Here is a 24091-nt window from a genome sequence, read left to right as displayed (position 1 = left end):
ACTGCAGAACTCATCACATAAAGTGGTCTAAAACTATTCTTAATACAAAACAAAGAATTGATAGCTCATTATTGTTAATTACTGTAGTCAGTCCAATTCATAAAAGACTCATTCAAATTTCCACACTTTATAAATTCCCAAAACTTTCAATGAAAAACAATGAAAAAAGATGTTAGAAATGCTGACTGCATTAATAATGCATCCAAACAGCTGCATACACTGAAGCTCAATAATACTTTAAACCAAGAAAAAGCAAAAAATCCCTCCAAAATATTCCTAAATACCTCTCTTCCCAGTTCTTAATCTTTCAAACCAAAAAGGCTTGTTACAATTAAGAATTGCTGTTAACACCCTTACTTCTAAGCTAACCCGTCTGTTGCAAAATATTTCTGATTACTGTATCCTGGATATGGCCTTTCCTAAGATCATTCACAGATCTAAACCTCTTGTCCGTACACTTACATGTTTCTATTACAGAACACCATTGCCACCACAAAGCAAAAGATCATCTTTGTCACTTCTCCTGATGTAAGAATGTCATGGTTTTATCTATCTGGTTACATGCATTTAGAAAAACACTCACATTGTAAAATGAAGGTAGGGTTTATGTATAGCAGCTGATGACTGTTTCTTTGGTGATCCTGAGGGACAGCTTGTCTCAAAAATTGATGAAGCATTCTCATCTTCACTATCATCTAATATTAGACTTGGTACATCTGTTCCAAGAAATAGATTAATTAGAATCTTATCACTTCTAAGTACACGCACAACAAACAGGAAAAGACATAACAATTTTCTTCATGTAAATTATAACACATTTTTAAGTGTAGAAAAAAAATGAGTTAAAATTGTCTAAATATCAGAAAACATACAGAAAATATAAAGAAATCCGTCTGTAACGATGGGAGGAAAATGGCTGCAGTCTCTCAGCTATACAGTCAGGTCTCCTGTGGAACAAAATGCTCTGCGATGGATGGGCAGCATTTCTGAGAGCGGCCTAGAGACACTGCAGCACACTGCTGTTCAGAGCAACACCAGACATCCTAACAGTAGCTCAAGTTGGCCACAGCCACTTAGAACAATGGACTGCTGTGAAATGAAACTGTGAAATACAGACAGATCTAAGGGTCATTCTCAAATAACCTGCCTGATTTACGTGAAGCCATGGCACAGGTCCTGCTATACTGATCAAACCACCACCACGGAACAAAGGAATCCACTTTGCGGCAGTGTTAAGTGTTGGACGGAGACATCATCTAAGGGTTACACATCTAGATGGTCCCAGTAAAAACTATTCAGACACAATACAGGTTCCCATAGTTGGCTGTGTGATGTTAGAAACTGGATTTTGAGTAGGCTGGGCAAGAAGAATAATCTGCTGGTATGGGATGAGGATGTGCCACACTCCTTAGCAAGGCATGATGCAGTCACATAGCTGACAATCATTCTTCCAGGGGGCAAAGATAAAAAAGGCTTGTAGACTTCAACCAGTGGCCAAAAGCCACTCCACAGCAAAACAAATCGGGTCAGAAACTGCTGGACATTTAGCTCTGGGCAAGGACAGAGGCCTTCAAATCAGCTGGCCATAGGTCTCCTAACTCTTGACTCACTGCAGTCCCGAAACACGCAGAATTTTTGACATACCAAATGTAGACTCACAGGCATGTTCTATGCTCATGCACTGGACACAGCTTTTGCTTCCTAAAAAATGTAACTATTAAAAAAGGTAGCTCATCTTGTAACGCCAAGCATCAAGCCTCTGTGACACCCTTTGCTTGAGTGTCTGAGTCACTGAATTACAAGGAACAGGAATCACCAGTGAACTGCAAAGACACTTAGAAAACTAGATTTGTGGATTGTAAGCACATCAATAAGCATCTGCCATATACCTGGCTCTGAATTCAATAAAAACTGAAGCCATAGTGTGTAGTCTATATTTACATCTAAAAACCATTGTATGTGAAAGCAGATTTTACTGGTTTTAACACAGACTAAGCTTATTATTCAATATTTTCTTTGGTTTAAGGAGGTAAGAACAACAACTAAGGTGCAGAGGAAACTTCAAAAGAAACCTTAGTTCCTATATCTTCAAAATCAATCCCTACAAACATTTAAAAGTAGCCATAGCAGCAGAACTATCTAGTAAAACTACTATTTAACTCAGTTACTGCTTCCATATTCACTTTGTTAGCAAAAATGAGCAGAAATAAATAGTAATGCAAGAATGTAATCAAAGAAAATACTCTGAACCAGAAATTTACAACAGAGACAAGGACACCCAGTTCAATTCTTCAACAGTAATGACAATCTCCAAATTGGGCACTGCCAACAAATTAAGACTTACGCATCTTAAACAACTATTGTTATGAGAGCCCAATATGCACGAGGGAGCTTAATATGATCTAACTGCAGCTGCAAGCCGACTCACTTCCCCCTGCTCACCACCACACGCTCCCAGGCCCCATCTCATGCCAACTCCAACACTTGTTAAAACCTCTGGCTACCCCACAGTCAGCAGAAAAATAACCCAACAAAAATACATCATTTTTGGATGAGTTTGCTGGCTAAAATGTTTTAACAAAGGACCTGACGTACTCAAGTAAGTGCAAGGGATAGAACAAAAATGCACAGCTGGGCTGGAGGAACAGCAGCAGCCAGCACATGGATCAGCTTAAGCTGCCTGGGCTGCAGTCTGAAAGCATCCCCTGGAACAGGAATGAAAAGAAAGCCATGGCTGTCACAATCTGCTTTATGACTGGCCTGTTTTTAAGTTCATCACACACAACCACAAGTACTGTTTAGGTAGTTGGGGGAGGTGGGGGGGGATCCCAGATAAGAACAGTAGAAATAAGGAGGTATTAAAACCAAGATATCTTGTTCAATATTTAACCTCCAACAAATGACCAGGGTAACTATTAAAGTAAGTCTCAGAGGACAGCTTGGTAAAAAAAATCCAGAACCTATTGATTCACTGCCAGTCAAAACAATGAGTCACATTCCTTCCTATTCCCTGTTTCCTCAATGCACTCACATTGCTCCCACTGCAGCAGGGTTCTGGCATACATCCGACCTCTTAGCAAGTTGATTTTACTCACTAATTTGGCAGAAAGTTACCTTGACAAAACAGCAAATAGTTCTCCACTTGCTAGGCCAGCAGAATCAACTCAGAGGATCAGGAGTGCACCAGGCCAGTTTAAGGGGAGGGAAACTTCAGGACTTTCCCCTTAACCAGTAGGTGACCATTACACAGGCTCAGGTGTCCCAGCTAACCACAACCTCACCTGCCGAGCTGCGAGCTCCCAAGGGCATTCCTTTGCAGCCTGCTTCTGCACCATCAACGAGCAAAGGACTGAGGACAGCTAACTGACACTCAGGACAGGAGGACCAATTTCAGGTCCTAACACAGAGTAACGTTATCTGACTATTTTCTTTTGTTCTGCCATCTGATTATGCCCAATTATTTCTCATATTTAAATTGTAAATTACTTAGGAGTTTTTCCTTTTTTCAGGTGGCACTCATACCTATGGGATCTTGGTCTATAGAGGTTTATTAAATTGCACAGCAACTTGGAATCAGCAAAAATAATTATGCAACATCCAAGTGAACTGTATTTCACAGAATCATAAAATAGTTTGAGTTGGAAGGGACTTTAAAGATCATCTAGTCCAACCCCCCCGCCATTGGCAGGGTCACACTAACAACACTGAACCAAATTCACATCAGATTTAAGGCTAGCAATACAAGAAAGCCAGTTGAAGTATTTCCAAATTGAAACAGCATTTGCAAAAAAAAAAAACAAAAACAAAAAAAAAACAAAACCACATACCTTCACTTTTGTCACCCTGACTAAATTCAGCATGAGGAAACACTTTGTTTAAAACTTCAAGAAGCTTAGTGAAGGTACGTTCCAACAGTGGTCTGATCACAGGAGATAACGCATGTCCTGAAGATGTCACGGCACGTTGGGAAGCAGGCACAATATTCTGCATTGCATGATAAAAATCCTGTGCACTGAGAACTACTGAAGAAACATCAAGTTGTAGTTTCTGACTGCTCACATAAATCTGGGGATAGCGTCGTCTCAGGGCAATCAAGGCAGCCTCAGTGCAAAGTGCTTTTATGTCAGCTCCACAGTACCCTAGTGCACACAAGAACAAAAACATCTTCCATGAAATAGCATTGCTGTGCTACATATATTTGAAACATGCCTAAAGCTAAAAATAATCAGTAATACTTAATTGTCAAGGTCCACAAAGCATCTGCCAAAAGATGTCAGGTTCTACTCCAGTGACAGTGCTGTGTACCAGGAATTTATGTACAGGTATCCAGTAAGAAATTAATTCCACACTGAGGTTAAAATGAACTATGTTTTCACTACATAGTGTGATATATGGTCTATTTTCAGCCCAGGCTTATAGGTCTGCTATCACTATTTCTTTTTCCTTGATATTGTCTAAAGTATGAGTGCAATTTTAACAGGCCAGCCCCTCTCCTCTTTTTTTACTTTAGTATCTCTGCATTAATATACATTTTTAATAGCAAAGTAATTTTGTTATCCTGGATGAACATTACAAACTTCAAACTTTTACAGACTGAGAAAATGAGCAGTATAAATAAAAATGTTTCATGAGTAGAATATGGAAGAAATGAAATTTCTTGTTAAAAAAGCATACTGTGGACTCCTGGAAAAATGTGAACATTTACTATAAAGAAAAATATCTCAGACTTTTTAGAGCTTCATAATTTTACTAATATAACTGAAAGAGTAGAAAAGCTATTAAAAAGCATTATAATTTTAATTTAGCCTAGCTTCATAAGTATCTACAGGTGGTTACCTGTAATTGCTTAATCATCATCACTGAAAAACACTGATCTGATAATTATGAAATACTGAGAGACTTAATACACCTGTGTCTTTTGAGTCCTAATGGGTTGGGGATTTTTCCCGGAGCCAGAAATTAGATTACAAATTTTTCTATGTCTCTCAGCAAGAGATATTAATATGCCACTGTATTTTGTAGCACCACAGCTCCATTTTACAAAAAATGTAAAATACTACTCCAGTGGGAAAACTATTTTGGAGAATTATAGTCACGATACGAAAACGTGTTGTACTGAGGTACTGTACACAGAAGTTCACAGTTTTGCAATGAAGTGTTTCTAGAACCCAATTAATCAATTCTCTAGTTAAATTATTCTCAATCAACATTTTTTTTAACCACACTTCCTCCTCCTCACCAAGTCTTACACGATTTGCATTTTTTTTTCTACTCTATTTCCGTATTGGTCTTCTGGCAGCACCGAGTCCCAAAACTGAAGCCTGCCTCACTTCTCTCACTTTATCCTGTGTTACTTTCAGTGCTGCTTGCACACATATTTTTACAAGATCCATACAGCAACAAGGAATAAAGCTGATTCCATACACGGTGTTGAAAAATAAAAAAGGAAGTAATTAATATGGAAGACAGACAATTTTCCATCTCTGTCTTTCTGATATATAAATCTGGAGGATAATAATAACAGATACCAACTTTTCAGATATAAAGATGACTTAAATCAGCTGAGACTTCAAATTCCATTCGACTTTCTCATATATACTTGAACATTTTTTTTTTTTTTAAATCCAGGTGGAAGATCTCCATAAATATTAGACTCCTTCTGCAACTTTTAAACTAAGCTTTAAAACTTTATAAAAAGGTTAGTAGCTACAATTGTGTAAACTTGATGAGCACACACGGTGACTATTATCTAAAAAGTATGTAGCAATTCACATTCACAAGTTATCCTGAAATAAATGCATGTGACATTTGAAATATGTCCAAATACATCCACTACATTAATCAATAGGCAACTAATTATTTTCAGCACTAAGGTTATATTTCTTTTTTTTTAACTAACGTCCATCCTTAAATCAAAACCATGCAGGCACATTCCATCAACCATGTGAATCCACTAGACTGCAGCTACAAGTGCATCAGATAAATCAAAACCAAGATTTTTCCTTTAAATTCTGCTTTGTTCTTCCAGTATCAGGTATCACATTCCTATGTAAATTGGTCCACTAACAAGCGTACTGGATTAAACAAAAGATTTTTGGGGGCACTAAACCAAAGCTTAAAACGAAGATGTGCTAGAGAAGTACAGCACTCTGAATGCCTGTCATCTTAAAAACCAGTTTAGTATCTTAATGAGAAAAGATTCAGCAGCTCAGGAGCAATATCCTTTCCATTTTTTCTATTAATAAATGCTGTAGTATCACTTTCGAACACTCATTTTAATCACCGCTTATACATCTCCAAAGATCTGCAAAATTAGGAAATAATAGCCTGTAGCCTATTTTTAAAATTAAATTCTCAGATGATCAGATACACAATTAGTTTCCATTTCTACTTTTCATTTCTCAGGAGCAATTACATTTGAAGAGTAATAATTGGTGTCTCTTTTGAGGGACTCTCTTGTGCATACTGTACATCCAATTTCAGCGACAAGAAAACTGCAAAAATCCTGTATCTTAGAATCACAGAATCATTTAGGCTGGAAAAGACCTTCTTGTGAAACATTTCTTATTTCTAAGAAGAAAATGTACATTGATTAGAAGGAAGAAAAACATGACTGAAAGTACTGTCAAAGCAAAATAAAAGGTATCATGCCAACAGTAAGCAAATTGAATTTATTTTTGCCCAAAGTGACACTTCAATATAAAACCAAGCTTCCAGTGCATTTGCTTCCATTTTTGAAAGATATTAAATTTGGCAAGTAAAATGTACTGGCACACCTTCACTTAGCAGAAAACAAGTATTCTGGTCAAGCAGACCATTTTGTTCTACCCATCACCACCACATTCTGCTAAATATTTTTGAAATACAATTTTCAAAGAGTACAGCAAACAAGTAGATTCCCATGTAAGTTCTCAAAGAATGCATTTTGATGACTGAGATTTTAAAGCCATACTCTTCTCCTTCTACTGTGCACAAATCACGTCCTCTCTAAAATTTCTTCTGCCTAATATTCACACCAAAAGCTACAACAAACTGCTACTGATCTATGTCAAACATTTAAGTGAAGGATCTTCACCACTCCTTACAACTTATGTTTTCAGGAGTTGTAGGGAATTGCAAATGGACTGCAGGGAGTTAGCAAACAACTCGGCATGATGACAGAAATGAAAAATAACTACTATGTTTTTTAAAAAATTGTGAAAAATTTATGAAAAATACAAACACTAATGCCAAAACTTCCAATCCTAATGTAATGACGGAGGGGGAAAGAAAACTCTAACAAGATACCAGTTTTCCACAAAATGCTTCTGCAATAATAAGCACAGAATAGAGTATTTTTAACAAGCATCTTGAGCGTGATGGTTTGGTTCTTTAGAATTCTATTTAACCTTATTTAAATAACCCTTATTACATTGTAAAAAGATTCATCTGCAAGATGACAGATGGAGGAATTCACACTTTTTTGGTTGGTGTATGTTTTGTTTCCTACAAGACTGAGTAAATAGCTAACAGTCTCTCTAACTACTGAAAGTTAACATTCATAATGATGAAGTAAATGCAAGAGATAAGAAAGGATTTATAAAGTTCACGATATCTGGGGCCCATCTCCAGTAAGGAGAAAAAATGTAATAATTACTTGTGTTTACTGAAGGTACCAATAAGACATCAGCATGTGGTCTTCTGAGCAACTCCATGCTCTCCCCCAGCTGCTCCACTTTGTCTCACACATTGCAGTCACACGGCCATTCAGTGAATCGCGTTCTTTAATTCTCACATACATAGAAATCTCTAAAAGGTATGTAATCCGTAACACGTGGGACAGAAATCAACCCTCAGGAAATAACCTATTTTTTGCAAGTCCTGGGGCTTTTTCCTTCTACTTCCCTTGTAATTACACCCTCGGATCTTTAAAACTTCTGAGTCGCACATACACCTGCTTCCCCAAAGTCATTTACTTTGGTAGTACATTAGCAGTTTTCTTCATTAGGATCCATAATGCTTGTTGTTAAGTGTTGCCAAGTTTGCTGAACTGGAGGAGAGGCATAAACCCTGGTGTGCAAAAAGCCTGTCGAGTCTAGGCAGCTTTTATTTGGGGAAGAGGGGGTGTTGTTGAGGAGGGGCAAGCATTTGCTTTTAAAGAAAACCTGCACATGGGAGGAAACAGCAGACCAGTCCATATTGTACCAACGTGACAAGCGGACCAATGAGTCCAGTTTGCTATGGCCACAAAGAATCCGGAAAGTCTTTTTAAATAATTAGTTGCTGCAGATTGCACTTCTAGAAATGATGAGGTAATCTCAAGATGAAGAAGATAAACCAGTCTTACTTCAGCTGTTTTTAAAAAAGTCCTTGTTAAAGGTTTTAATCTTGGATGTATGGAAACATTTAAATTCCAAGACACAGAATGGAGACAATTAAGTGCACCATAGCTGGACAGTAGGAAAGCCAAAGAAAACAGAAAAGGGTATTTCTTTTTGTTAGCTGACTTTTCCACAGAACTGACAAGCTTTATTGAGCACAAAGAATGTCTTCCAATCAAACCTACAAACTGCTTTCCCTATAGTCTGAAATTTAAAAATACGTAATTGTGTTCTGAATGCAAAAATATGGTGAATTTTCTAAGAAGCAACTGGGTTTTACCCAATCTGTTCCCCTCTCTCCCACTAAGCAGCACCATATCTTTGCACACATCAAGCAGAATACACGAAATGAGTTTGGCACATGCTGTCTTATACCCGGTAAAGTTTAAACTGGAGTTTGCTGGATAGTTATGTTTTCTCCTCACCAGAAGATGTTGAGGTCTTTGTGCATCAAAAGCGGAGGGATACTGCTTCGATGATAGATGTCCCTGTGGATGAAGAGGATAATTCGGATGTACTGTAGCTGACTGAATGGACTGATGTTCAATTTCAAGTTCTTATTTCTCTGATGATGGATTCCAATGCACAGATATTTCAGACTGTCCTTTTTCTGAGAACTTCAGTGCTTGTCCAAGCAGATGCCTGACAGAGTATGTATCTTTGCACAACAAAATGTTGAGAGGAGATTGTGATGTCTGTTTTTGGGTCATTTCCTCTGTTAAATTCACTATAAAAATATTTGGGTTTATTTCTGATTAGCTTTTAAGCAGCAGGTTTATCTTGAACAACCATCCTCCATTCAGTACAGCAGGTCTTTGGATGCTCCAAAGGTATATTTAATGTACTCATGGTGTGGTGGTTTTTTCCCCCCTGCCTGTATCTACACTTTGGGGTTGTTCTGTGCTAGCAATCTGGAAAAAATTCATCTTTAGGAAGGCTGGTTAGTTTGTTGGATTTCCGTCAGAGGAGAGCATGCCAGTCAGTAAAATTTAAAAATAAAAAAAACCCACACAAGTACTGATTTTTTTTTTCTCTGTAAGTAGACATTAAAAAAAAAAAAAACCCACAAAACCTAGTCTCCCTATCTCTTCTGTAATATATTAATTTAATGAGAAGTCTACCTGAAGATTCCAATTCCCACTTCATACTTTGAGGGTATGCATTCTACATAAAGGAGAGTGATGTTACAGAAAGGAAGCATGATGGCATTTTCAAACAACTACAAGCTACTGATTTTGTGGTTTAGTAAGACAGAAGTGTATTTTGTTATTACCAAAAAAAAAAAAAAAAAAAAAAAAGAGTGCTGTTGAAAGTACAGAAGTTTAGAAAGGTAAAAATAATAAAATATCCTGATACATTTAACATACCTTCAAAGTTTTACACGGAAGAGAAAGCATCTATAGTAAAAGTACTAACATCATAACACTCACCAACGCATTTTTCAGCCAGTTCTCCTAAGAAAGGATCTGACAACTTGGGGTTCCAATCCCTGGTATGAATTTGTAAAATGTGCTTTCGTGCCTGATTTTTTTTTTTAAAAAAAAAAAAAGGAAAAAAAAAAAAGATCAAAATTAGCAAGCCAAATCCATGTCATATTTTAGACAAAAATACTATTTATTCATGTAAATATCAAGTTATTCTTCCTGTTTTTGACATGCCACTGAGACACATAAAACAGAACTTAGCACTCAAAAGTCAAAAGCAAAGGTTTTCTCTTCTTTTTTAATTTCACATCCAAGTAGTATTTTTTTCAGTATACTAGTCACATATCTTAACTGTTGTTTAATCAGCAACATTATTATACATGAATTGATCAAAACTCACGTTCTATTAGGAATTATTATAATTTTATAATTTAATCTTTAATTGCTGCGCCTATGATTAACAGCTCCTACTGTCAAATGCCTCACCAATTAATTTATTTTTGAGTAGTATAGTACATACACATGAATTCCAAAACTATCTCAATTTGAAATTCTACAGAATCCAAATAAATCTACCAATATGCAAAGTAAATTTGTTTTTAAGTATAAATTCATGAAATATTATAGTTGAGTTTATAGAAGTTGGGAAGAAGGAACTGAAATGTTCCCTTTGCCAATATAATAACATCTGGCTTTGCATTTACAATTTTTATGTGCTTAGCAGTCTACATGATAATAAAGCTATTTTCTCTTACCATAACTTCCAAAACCCCAATAGTTAGGGCTTATTATACAAATCCATAAAAACCCACAGATCAGCAATTCAGTTTAATGTGAACAATTTACCTCTCTGTTCAGTTTTAACTACATTTTGAAGACGTGAAGTTCAATACTTTATGTATACAATGTGTTTTTACTAATAATGTCTTGCTAAAATTAAACATTCCTACAAGTAAGAATGCATAATTTTATTTCATAAGCTTGGTTATCATGCATTCAAATGTTTAATATACTAGCAATGTTTATTAATAGATCTCCTTTCTAAGTTTTACCTTTTTATCAGGCAAGTTGAAAAGAAATTCCCTGTCAAAGCGACCAGGTCTCCTGAGTGCAGGATCTATAGAATCCAGTCTGTTTGTAGCACCAATTACAACTATTTCACCTCTATTATCCAGTCCATCCATGAGGGCAAGAAGAGTAGACACTATAGAGCTAAAAGAGAGTTTTCAAAAAAAGAATGTATAGGGAATACAGCAAGACTTTTTACTTTTTCAACTGCAACATTCAGAATTTCAGGGTCTCAAAGAAAAAAAAGATAAGTTAAAAAAAAAAAAGCAGTTTCAAGTCTCAAAACAAGACGGAACTTTTTGATATAATCTGGATTATACTGAGTATTATGACTCCAGTAAGGATTACATCAAATTCAAACTTCCTGCTTTGAATGTTTTGGGGAACGTGAGCTCAGGAAGCCAATTACTGCAGCTCAGAATAGCTCTATTCCACTAACAGTGTGTGCATCATCCTGTTTAGAGAAACTGTAGCACCAGACAGAAGAAATGCGCATCAAGACAAAGCCACATGTTTCCACAACCTCCTAGTCTGCTGGCCCCAAAATCTCCCTCCTGACCCCCTCAGTTGAGTGGAGGGAGATACACACACAAATGTCACCACCTACAGAATGAAAGATACAAGTGCATTGCCATAAAAAACACAGCAAAAATAGATTGTTGTAAAAAATGTTCTAAAAAATGAAATGATAGCAACTCAAGGTAAGTTTGCACACCACATCATCCAGACTCAAAATGACAGGGGTGTCCAGTTCATTCACAAAACATTACAATTCATCATTTTACAAGAAGTTTTTTTAAACTGGTTATTCTATTGGGCTGGTAACAGACAATCTGTTTACAGCACAAAACCAGCAACCAAAAGAAAGGCTGTGGAAATCATGACGTTAAATAATGTGGCTGAAGGGTAACCTCTAGTACAATTCGATTCCCGGCAAATTACAGTCTGTCTGAAGAATTGAAAATATGACTTTCGACATCAAAAAAATACAACGATCTGTCCTTTCTAGCGTAAGTGGCCTTAAGCAAAAGTAAAAACCTTTCCTGGGATCTGAATAAAATTACACTTAAGAGTTTACCAAGATAATGTAGCATATGCCAAGAGAATGGCAGCATTTGACAAATATTACCTGTGAATCTGATCTTGTCTGCTAGAACGAACTGGAGCCAAGCCATCTATTTCATCAAAAAAGATTATAGAGGGTCTCATCAAGTATGCCTGGTATGCAAAAAAAAAAAAAAAACAAACCAACAACCTGAATTCAGTATCAATTCATCATTTAGCCAACATCATTGAAAAAAGTTTTTTGTATTACAAAGTATTAATATGCTAACATAACACACTGTTTAAAAGTGTACAGTCTGAAAACAAAACTGAATTTACAACAACAGTCCTGTTTCAGGCAAAGCAAAAAACGACTGCACTCTCCTTTGAATAAGCAAGATGGCACTAGTGTGTCAGTTATACTGTGTGTAGGAGAGCTCAAAGGCAAACTGAGACACCTCACACTCAGTCACAGAAAATAGTATCTCATCTGCTTATATCAGTTTGTTTAGACATGTCTGAAAACAGCTTCTGTTTGAGCAACTGCACTTCTCTGCTTTATGTGATTCTCTTCTGTCCATCATCTTAAAGTCAAATAAGGACACTAAAATATACACACAACCAATGCAATCCTGCATCCTCCACTATGTAGCATTTATCTTGAACATGTCAAACTCAACTCACTGATTCAATCTTTTTTTTTTTCAATTTTTACCCAAACTACTTCATTAATGGACAAGTCAAGAGATTTCTTCCTCTCAGTTTTCCGAGCAAGAAAAACTGTTGTCAGCATTCCTCTACCTTTTCATCTAAATATCTAATTTGGACAAATCCTGCCCAATCTATGAAAAATTACAGCTATTTTGCTTCAATTGCAAATAACTTTGGCTGCCTAAACACACACACACAAAAAAACAACATACAGAGAAATTATATGAAAAAAATACGTATTTTGTTCTAACCTGATCAAAAAGGAGTCGAAGCTGACGTTCAGATTCACCAACCCACTTACTGAGACAGTCTGCTCCTTTCCTCATGAAGAAAGCCACCTTTTTGTCTCCTTGACTGCATTCATTAGCTAGAGCTCTAGCTACCAAGGTTTTACCTGTTCCAGGAGGACCATAGAATAAACAGCCCCTGAAGATAAATGGATCAACACAGTCACAAACTCATTTTACGTCTCCTGAAAAACTCCAAGTCAAATTTTATAATGAAGACAGGGAGCCTGGAGAAGAAAGACTTAAGTTCTAGTATTATTATTTAGTGTATTCAACATGACTCCATAAAATGTAAGTTTGTCTTATGCTTTCAAATCAGCAAATTTTTTCTTTGTAGAGAACATTAACCGAAGGCATATTAAGCTTCTAAGGACTGTTTTACACTAGATAAATACCTCCTCAAATATGAAATCTTAGATAATACTTGAATCAGTGTTTGTTACATCTTTGGACAGACATACTTCTTTTAAATGACAAAAATACCTCCAAATTTTCAATTCACTTAGATCATGTGTACCCATTTAAATCACACACCAAGATGTCTGATTAATAAATATTAAAACCATAATATAACATTTTGGACATTACTTCTATTAAAGAAACATCAGAACTTAGCTTTATGTAGTAAAATATTTGATAACACAATGGAAAAAGGCAAGGTACTACTAAATAGAATACTTGAAAATTCTCTCTTTGACCAAATCATGACATTTACCTTTCTACCACAAGAAAAATAAACTAGATGTTTTTAACTCTTCATCCAAGTCATTACAATTTGATAGAAAAATGAGGCTGCAAACAAGTAAGTCTATTTGAACTGTAAACACTTCAGGGAAAGAAGCAATCTCCTATGTGTTTTCAAGTGAAGCATTCTTCAGAGCTGAATAAAATAAAACACAACAAAGAGTAAATACACCTACCTTGGTGGCTGAATTTTGAATTTTTCAAATATTTCTGGATAGAGGAGAGGAAACACTACCATTTCCTTAAGTGCAAGGATGTGATGGCTCAATCCCCCTATACTATCAAAACGCACCTTAGAAAAAAAAAACACAAAGCATACGAAGCATACTGTAGCTGCTTTCCACAAAATTATCTTCAAGTATAAAATAACATTTTAAAAACAAGTTGCAAGCAATATTGCATTGATCAATAGGAGTTCCTTGAATTTGAAAGTGTAAAAGAGGTTGAGAAAGTCAACTTGAAGTTGCCCACACGAGGTTTACCTGGTTCACAAGTTAACAGATGTCCAGGAACACCTGGACATCTACAGAGATCCAGCCTAACTCCAAGAGCACTTTTAAGCTCAGGTACAGCGCTCAGAGACATAGCGCTCTGACTATAGTCTTCTGCTTAGAGCACAAGAATATAGTCAAAGTACTTCTAGACAATGGTACAGGTCTAGTAATAATTCAGCAGCTTCTACACATAGAATCATAGAATCATAGAATCATACACAACACACCTTAAGCTCATGTGCATCATTGTTTCTGAATAGGCTTGGGACCCATAGGGCTAGCACAAAGTTAACCAACCCAGGTGGTCAGCACTTCTGTTTTCTGCACTCCCAGTTTCTACTATTACAAGTAATCACAAACTGACTGAAAACAAAGAAATATAGCTGGGCAATTGATATTTTGGCTTATTTGCAATACATATGCAGCCTGCTGATTATCTATAGGCCAAAAGCAAGTGCTTTGTAGCCTAAAGGAATAAACAGACAACAGCTTTGGGAAAAAAAAAAAAAAAAAATCAAAAAAGATCAGTGACCTTAGTATGAATTTACATCAACTCTAATGAGATGCTGTGGTGAATTCTGCTCGTGCATAATTTGGGGAAGGAAAGTAAGAAGTTTTAACAAAACCTACCGATTTATCAACAATCATAGGGTCAACATCAGCCAAACTTGCCCCAACTTTCACACGTTCTCGGAGGATTCCACTAGCTAAATCTTCTGCTCTGAAGTTTAAAGGCAGACACCTGTCCGACAACAAAAAAAAAATCCACCAAATAAATATTGTTCTGTTTTGATCATTTTGCTGAAACGGGAAGAACCAAGAGAATTAATGACTTCAACTACCTGAAGAGACAACCTTCCCAGGTTGATAAGGTAACCAAAACTAACGTTTTCATTGTGGTAACTATTCTTGTATATCTAGAAGTTCCTTACATATAAAGATAGTTTTATGCTTCTGTCGTAGTTTAGCTTCCATACAGATATTTCAAGCTGGAGAACTGGGCTGGATAGACTACTGTGATTAAACACAGAAGAAACAACATTGACCAAAAGAACAGGACACTCTCCACTGGCAGTGACAAACTGCTTAAGTTCAGTATGGTAAGAAAAGGACTAACAGTACAAAGAAAACAAATTTTTAAAATAGAGCTCACTGCAGTCCAAAGGAAATAAAAATATTTTTTGCAGATCAGCCATAACTCACATCCACCTGTTCCAGCTTCTTAGCGTATACAAAGAAGCTTTAAGTCCCTACACAGATATTACATCAGGTCAAACAGATAAAGGGAGGAAGAAAGGTACCAGTAAGATACAAGTTACACCTGCAACTACATGATGGAAAAAGAAAGACGAGGAAACACTTTTTTTTCTGTTTAGTTTTCCAACTAATGTGTCTGTGGTAGTAAGTAAATGTACTGATATACCCTACAGATCTTCCACTTTTAGACAACTAGGCAATAAATGCAAGGTCAAAAAAAACATATGTTGGGTGTATAAAACACGCATATTGTTACCCACTAGAAAGAGAGAAGAATAAGAGCGAGTACTGGGAGTACAACTGAAGTAAGTGGGACCAAGTAACATCAAGAATAAAAATACATTTTAACCAACAGAAGTTGTTTATCTTATAACCAAGTGAATCAAACAGATACTCGTATCTTTCTGTATTTTTATCACTATTGTTAATTATCTACTCATAAGACTTCAAAATCTGTGTTAATATATAACCAGCAATCCTCCTGCAGTGTCTGCAGGTGCTCTCAGTCAGAATCAAAAAAGTGCAAAACTGACAGAGCATTATAGAATAGTTCTGCTTGTTTTCTGCTGTTTAATAAAAATCAAACTGTCTTAAATACCAAGGGTGTTTTGATACCTATTTCTTGCTCTGGCCATGCTTTTAGATTTTCTTCTTTCAAAACGTTCTTCATCGGAAGAGGTGGTATCACTGCTGTGAATGGCATGCTTCTTTCTCCTGTTGAAGTAGCAAAATAAACATAAAACTCAGTCATTTTGGCAGCAGAATGACATGTTTTGATTCTTTTATAAAAACAATATTGAAACAGCATGTACAGTACTCTTTAGGTTTAAGATGCATGCAAATTTTAGTTTTATTAAGTATCAGAATAATCCTGGAAGGGAATACCATCTTTTACTGTCACGGGGACATCTGACTTCAACATGAACATTACTAAAGCAGTAGATCCCTGTAATATACATGGTTCAGTCCACATTACCTCAGCAAGTGTGATTATTTAACCAATAAGCTGTTCAAGTTCAGCAGACAGCAACAGTACTTTAGAAAGCTTCCAATCATTTTAGCCACCTTTAACATAACAGAAATATCAAGATCTCCTTAGTCAGTCTCATGCTTCCATTTAAATATTATTTGGGAAAAAAAAAAAAGTAGACTTTCTAAAGCATACGGTCTCTTTTTATGAGCTCATTAATTCTGAACAGCAGAACACTTCCACAAAATACCTGTACTGTAGTTTTACTTCTGATCTGAATCCAAATAAAATCACTATTGCATGAACCATTTCTTACTTTAGTATGATAGCATTTCTGAAAACTGAGTATTTCAGAAATATCAGAGAATGTACACTACACCTCCTGTGCAAGGTGTTCAGTTTGATATCAGTTGGAAAAACGTTGGCACTTTTTTGCATGTAAAAGTTGGCTACTAGCAAAAATTAATGTATTTTTAGTGAATATACTGAGCTGCATCATTTGTACGACAAAGACAATGCACTAGCTGGTTTTTGCCAAAGGATAACATGGTCTATCAGTTTTACTGTTTGATGACCAAAAATTAGATACATTTTTAAAAATTTCCAAGAGAAAAACATGCAATTAGAAAGAATTTTTACGACAGTGTTCTGACAAGAAGGGATAAAATGAGAGTGGGGCAATGAGCATGCTAAAACTGAAGGGGTAATAGCTTTCACGTTCTTTATATCTTACTAGCAAGTACACAAGTACAAGTCCTGAGATTACTCAAGAAAATGTCATACGCATTTTAGGAAAAAAAAACAAATTAAATGCTGCTATTTATATTACAGAGAAACTTGTAGAATCACAGGATTCTGCCATTATTTTTTTTACTTTCCATGTTTTCACTATGCCATTAAATTGAGCAAAAAGACAACAAGTTTCAGTTGAGACCAGCATTTATTTACTTTGCTTCTGTTCATAGACAGCTATATCTTCCTGAAATTTTAAGTTTATTTTTTAAAAAACATAAGCTCTGATTTTATCTATTTTGTTAAATAAAGCCTATCAAGTTTCCAAGACAACTTGGTGTATTCCAGACTTCTTTGACACAGAAGGTAAAAAATTATGCTTAGTAAATATTTAATTAAATTGTTAATATTACTTGGATGAAATTTGAGCTGGAAGCAAACAAAGAACATGACTCTGATTTGTTTATTTTTGTAGAATAGAAAGGGGATAATTGATAAGCTGTTGCTTTGGATTTAAACACTAAGCATACGCCCTTACAAAAAAACCTACAGTGTCCAATGCGCAACTCTTTCCAGTACTTGCAGCAGAACTGTTTCTATTCCATTTATCACAAAGCTTCTGCTGGTATTATGAAGTGCTATGAATTTCATTTTTGTATGCTGATCAGGATCTGAACCTAAGATGCAAGTCAAGACCCACGCACACACATGAATGAAATGTATAATTCACTCAAGAATGTTCTGAAAAATCAAAAGCTAATACAAATGTACTGAGGGAAAGCAAACAACTGCGTATCAAAAGAGCGACATTTACCTGATATGGCTTCTTCTTGCAGGAGATCTGTGAATATCAAACAGTGTATTTTCCCTCTTTTTTTGATGAGCTGGCACTGAGTAAGAGAAGTTACAGGTTTGTGACACTCATTACAAAAGAAAAATAAACTAATCTAAATGCAGCCCAAGAGCGCTAGATTATTGTTTCACCAATAACGTTACCACTGGTTTCTCCAAAAGCTCAAATTAAGAAAAGGGCTGGGGAAATCAAACCTCTTATGCTTTATTTCACTATCACCGTACTTGGCTTGATACAGTCATGGGAATTCCACCCTCAGCCCCCTCAAATCATCGCAGCTATGGCTATCATGGCACAGAATTCATCCAGTGCACCAGCATTTCTAGTTTATTTACAGGACATGAAACTCCATGCAAAAATCTCTGCACAGCTGACACGGGATGTCTTGAAATTTATCTTAACAAATAAACCCCAGCATTTCTCTATCATAGTCTTATTTTTTAAGCTGCTCTGAGATAAAGCCCACTGCATACACCACTGTAATCAAAACCAAACGTGCACAGAATGCATTACTTTGAACAGAAGTATTAAAAGGTTCAAAATAAAGAGACACTACGTTGAACCCTGTATGGATCCCTGACACTATGTCCTGTGAGGAGTGGGTAAGGACACAGGATCTGTGAAGTTTGGACACAGGATCTCTTCTCCCTGGTATCCAGAGACAGGAGGTGTGCGAATGGTTCAAAGCTGCATCAGGGGAAACTCAGGCTTTACGTTAGGAAACACTTCTTTAACAAGAGGGTGGTAAACACTGGAACAGGCTTCCTAGAGAGGTGGCCGATGCCCCATGTCTGTCAGTGTTCTAAGAGGCATTTCGAAAATGCCCTTAATAACATGCTTTAAGTTTTGGTCAGCCCTGAAGTGGTCAGGCATTTGGACTACATGATCGTTGTAGGTCTCTTCCAACTGAATCATTCTACTCTACATTTCTCACCTAGACAAAATGTCATAACTGCTGCTATGCAATTTATCTACAGTTATGAATTAGGCTTACCACTCTAGAAGAGATGCAGGCGTAACAGTAACTATTTTTTCTATGTAATTATTAGATTTATGAGACTGCTTTCTGAATTCAACTTCTGCCAACTATTTCTTGACCTAAACCCTGTTCATCTCCAATCCTGAGCCCTGCACATGGCAGTACCTGCAAAGTCCAATGATGCATCATGCACTAGCAACACCACCACCACTGACAAACTGATAGACTGTGTCTCAGGAGTGATATTCACGTGATGAACAAAAACAGAGGCAAGATGGAAGTTACTAAGTGCTGCATGGGAACTCCATCAGGGATGAGCAGCAGTCATCCAAGTTTTTCCTTCCCACACCTACTGTGTTCCTGGAGGTCAGCAGAGCAGAACTGCGTGAGTACTGTCTAGTTCCTCACCTATTGGAGGGGCCTGGTATCTTTCAACAGTTTTTCTCTGTCTGAGATTATATGGCCGATCATTTTCTTCTCCCTCAGCTTCTTCTACTTCTATATCTCCATCTTCTTCCTGAGACTCTGAGGGGGAAAAATATTTTCAGAACACTTCTACTTGATGTCAGAGCTATCTTCAGTCTAAAAATCAACATGTTAATGGTCACTGATAACCATTCCCCTCTTAATAATTAATACTAATTGGCAAACCCCTGGAAATTTGAAGACCAAGATAAATCTACAGCACATTGTCAAACTTCCTTCTAGTTTCCCACAGAAGGTTCTGGAAAACCAACAGAAAGAAAAACAAATGTAGTTAAATTAGTTTTAGTCGTTAAGTACTTCAAATACCACTTCTATCCACGATTTTTTTTCCTTCAATAATTATCCTTCAAATTAAGAATAATGCCTTTTTTCTCTTTTCCCACAGGAGCCTCAGAAAATCAAATATCTGACACAGCATGAAAGTAAGTACAACTTTACAATATCATTTTTATACAAAGCAAATAGGCACACTGTTTAAACATACTACCTAAGTCCAGCTATTAACAGGATCAGTATTTCCAGCCTTGAATCTCAGAATTAAGACTGCATTCTTATTAATTGGGACAGACCGTACCTCTTACAGCAGTTTCAGTCTAAAATCAACACACGCTACGCTGAACCCTCTACAGATCTCAGAAGTTTGAGTCTGATTTCTTAAGGAAGACAAGCAAGCTGCTGATCATGCCATCAAAGTCAGTCATAATCCCTTCTTTCTCAATACTTTTTGAACCCACTGGCCAGTTTCCTCCATTTTTTTAAAGCAAGGTAGAATTTCCAAGATAGCTGTGTATCTACAAGCCTTCTAAAATTGAGTGGATGGACAGAAAACAGACTTTTAATTAATACCTTCCCCAAAGGGAGGATACAGAACTGATTATTACACATTCTTTCTGGTAACTGCCACCCAGCATATGAGAAACAGTGAGGCAGTTAGAAAAAGCACAGTTGTAGACTACATGCATCACATTCCAGCTTCCACCAGAGAATTGTTACAGGGAATATATGGAAAGCTCCAATTACTTCAACGTTACAGAAAACAGGAGTAAGGGAATGCAGTACACAAACATTTAGAAACTATGCTTTTGTTCTGCTACTTTCAGATAAACTTGCTTTTGTTTAAAAGAAAACTATTTGTAGAGATCCCTAAAACCTCTCCTCCTCCTAAAGAGGAGGAATTCTTCAGTGTGTAGTTATTTGCAATAGTCTTGAAATTGGTCTATTTAATAACTCCAAACCCAGATCTGAAACAAAACTGCTTTCTGTAGTGCAATATATAGTTATCTTCGGTTGAGGAGAGCTTTGTTTTTTAAGTATTTCAGACAAACTCTTACAGTTCTTTACAACCCTTACCTTCTTCTTCCCCTTCTGTGGACACTTCATGGTGGTTCTGAATCCCATAGCTATTTCTCCTCAGTGATTTCCTTCTTCTTTTCACTCGAGAATACATATCCATGTTTTCCTGAAATAAAATTCACATACACTCCTATCAGTACTATCCCATGTCACTCACAGTGTTAGCCCACAGGTTAGTAATACTCCACATAATCTCTAGCCCCCAAGTCTTTTCCCAACAGAGTCCTCCACAGGTAGACTACAAAAGCAGCCTCATTTAATAGGTGGTAAAATAAGCCCCTCAGTACCTAGTCCATCTAATGCATGTTTAACATCAGTATCAAATAGTTTTGGGGTACAAAGCAGATGTCAATTCCTGGTCCTGTTTTCAGACTACAGAGTGTACTTCAAACTAAAGGAGACCCCCCATAGTACACTCATGAGGTCACAGCAGTCAACTCATCAGCAAAGAAAACATGGTTTACTATATATCTCCATGAAATCTGTTCTAAACTTTCGTTTATCAAGTTTTCTAATGTTATGCACTGAAAAGAATCTGAGATCTTTTGACAGAGCTACAAACAAATGTATTGAGATTGCAAAAAAAAAAACACAATCCCTCTTGACACTACTTTTATCCAAGGTCTGAGATACTCTGCACTTACAAATTCTGTATCTGTCCACATTCGTAGCCGTTCTACTTCCCCAGACCGCCTGTTTCTCCTGATGTTAATATTATCCATTTCCTGTAGGACAGCTTCAGCAGTACTAAAATAGATGCAACAGTTAACAAAAAAAAAAAATTCCATCTTAACATAGTAGACATGCAGAACTTTCTACACAGCATTCAACAACTTAACATACCTAATTCTATGGTCTGTTACGGCTATTTCAAGGTCTACAAGTCAACTAAATATACAAATGAATTAAAGTCTGAAAATTTTAGGATAGCTTCTTGAATCTATCAACTAACTACAAAACCAACCATAATAAAGAAAACTGAAAGATGTACCTACAGAATATAAACTAAACAGTATGCAAATGAAGAAATGTTGATGCTATTAAAATTTGGGGTTCCAATTAGGCTGTAATGTTTTAAAAAATATTTTTAAAATTTTTTTTTGGTCCATGCAAATAGTAGCATATAAATTTCTAACTGCTTGGATGTTAGATTAGGTGTCAGATTAAGATTAAGTTTGCAGAGTAAGAAACTAAAGCTTTTTATCTACATAACTACAATATTCGGAAAGCAATTAATGCCTCTGTCTCATAAGCCTTATAGCTTCTTACCCGGGCCTCAGAAACACATTACTACATAAAGGATTTTTTTTTTTTTTAAGTAGTAAACCAGTAATACCTATAATTTCATCATTCATTATTTCAGCTCACTACTCTATCATTTCTCATCTACTATTTAATTAGTCTACATTTTCATTATCTGAAGAACTTGTAAACAGCTGTCAAAACAATAGTGGTGTGTAAATAATAACCTTGGCCAAGAAGCTTCATTGCTAAGGAAGAAAACAACAGAGTATTAGCCAGGCCAAGTCAATTATTTGGTTACCTGTCCTGAACAGCCAGTTACTGCTCTCTACGGTGATCATGGCAGATTTCCACTGGAATCTCACCATAACTGTATAATAATTGTAAGGCAGAAACTTTCACTTCCTTTCTTTCAAGTTGTTTAAAAATAATTCTAAAGGGTGAAATCCTGCCTAGAAAGAAGTCAATGGCAGTTCTGATCACAGAGGTCAGTAAAGTCAAGACTTCATTATGAGCACTCCTCTCAATTTTAAACAATTATTATAAAATATCTGTGATGTCACATAACTACTTCAAGTAAAATCATGCTATAGTTTGCTATCAAAGAAAACAGGGTTGGAAGGGACCTGAAAAAGTCTACCTGCTCTGCCAAGTAAAGAACAAACTACACAATACCTAAATCATTCCTGACATATTAGTCTAACCTGTTCTTAAAAACCTCCAATGATTCTGGGACACACTGTTATCAGTATAAGTTCATATATAGACTTCAGTACCATGATCTTATCAAATTACAATCTTCATGGTAGACTTTTTCCTATTGTTGATGAGGAGAGGGAGATGCAACTGCAACTAGAAAAATAAATTTAACTCAATATAAATTTGTAAACTGATACCAAGTAGTTACTGAGTAAATTGAAAAATAAAATCAAATTAATGAAAGATTCAACAGAAAACATTTAACAATAAAGATAATAGCTGGCAATTAAATGTTTACGTTTAAATAATTTTCCAAGCACTAGAGCAAGCAGTCTTTCACAGATCTGACTATTAAAACCCATTTTCCCACTGTTACAGGTGGGAAAACTGAAGTATATTAACTGACCTGCAGGGCCACACAGAAATAATATTCCAAGAAAAGTATTTCTGGCTCCCATTCCTATGCTCAGACCAGACCATGCCTCCCTTTCTGACCTACTTTGTCTGCACAGTAAATGCTGAAAAGGGACACCCATCCTATGTGAATTACTAACAAATGGTAAAAAACAAAAACAAAACTACAAACTTTTGATATCTTATGATCAACATCATACAAGCAAAATCTAGAAAGCTTCCAAGCATTATTGCTAATCATCAATTTACATCACATTCAGGGTATCACTACATAAACAAGTTACTAAGAAACAAACTAGGGTGTGGATGTCAGCCACTCTGCAATAACTGCCAACATACACAGTTTTATCCAGGTAAACACAAAGTAGCTTACTCCTCAGTGAAAGTCTAGTAAGCTGCTTTGCATTTCAAGCATGGATAACACAGGCAGTTACAGCACAGGACCCGGTCTGTAACTCAAACCACCATCTAGCTTGCCCCAACAGCTAGTACACTCCACAGTAAAACACAGATGGCACTGGAAGACAGGGATCTCTAACTTTAAAAAAAAATTATTAAGATGCTTTGTGAATACAATTGAAGTATCCCCACATACCTGTTTACTAGTTGATCAAACAATAAACTCTGATTCAAAGTTTCAAATCTGTTTTTCCTGGACCGACAACTTTTTCTGACTTCTATATCTCCGTTTATGCAAGCATGGTCCCCATCTCCCTTTTTTTCCCCTCGGAGGGGATGGCTTTTGAGAGCTAAGAGAAATTTGTGTTACTACTTCAAAATGCAGGAAACAACATTTTCATAAACAAAAATTAATTAGAGAATACTTAGCAAGGACAATACTCATTCACTAAAGAAACATATTTTTAAAATTCTTACCAAAGTTGTCTTACAAGCGATTTCTTTAGACTCTAGCTTGTTTCCTTATATAATAATCTTATTTCATTATGACAATGTGGTATTCAAATAGCCATTCA

The 24091-nt window shown here is 36.2% G+C and overlaps 1 protein-coding gene across 4 annotated transcripts in view; it reads right to left on the bottom strand.

Annotated features, from left to right (window-relative positions):
- The window catches only part of ATAD2B (ATPase family AAA domain containing 2B), a 79320-nt gene that overhangs the window by 34937 nt on the left and 20292 nt on the right, over positions 1–24091 (bottom strand). For 3 of the 4 annotated variants that reach the window (XM_086743231.1, XM_086743232.1, XM_086743233.1), the window contains exons 4-17: positions 23713–23866; positions 21407–21509; positions 20760–20868; positions 19332–19448; positions 17906–17981; positions 16005–16103; positions 14763–14874; positions 13815–13930; positions 12859–13033; positions 11982–12070; positions 10837–10996; positions 9791–9881; positions 3828–4139; positions 584–716 (exon numbers count right to left, since the gene is read on the bottom strand). In XM_086743231.1, the coding sequence (XP_086599357.1) occupies positions 584–716; positions 3828–4139; positions 9791–9881; positions 10837–10996; positions 11982–12070; positions 12859–13033; positions 13815–13930; positions 14763–14874; positions 16005–16103; positions 17906–17981; positions 19332–19448; positions 20760–20868; positions 21407–21509; positions 23713–23866 (1846 nt within the window). Of the gene's footprint in view, positions 1–583; positions 717–3827; positions 4140–9790; positions 9882–10836; positions 10997–11981; positions 12071–12858; positions 13034–13814; positions 13931–14762; positions 14875–16004; positions 16104–17905; positions 17982–19331; positions 19449–20759; positions 20869–21406; positions 21510–22780; positions 22857–23712; positions 23867–24091 lie in introns of those variants that run through there. The other variant, XM_086743234.1, reaches the window with a different exon arrangement.

Source organism: Chlamydotis macqueenii, chromosome 3 (genome assembly GCF_036417535.1).
Source record: "Chlamydotis macqueenii isolate bChlMac1 chromosome 3, bChlMac1.mat, whole genome shotgun sequence".
Taxonomy (NCBI): domain Eukaryota; kingdom Metazoa; phylum Chordata; class Aves; order Otidiformes; family Otididae; genus Chlamydotis; species Chlamydotis macqueenii.
Note: the sequence above shows the minus strand (reverse complement) of the source record. Positions and strands in the feature narration are given on the sequence as shown.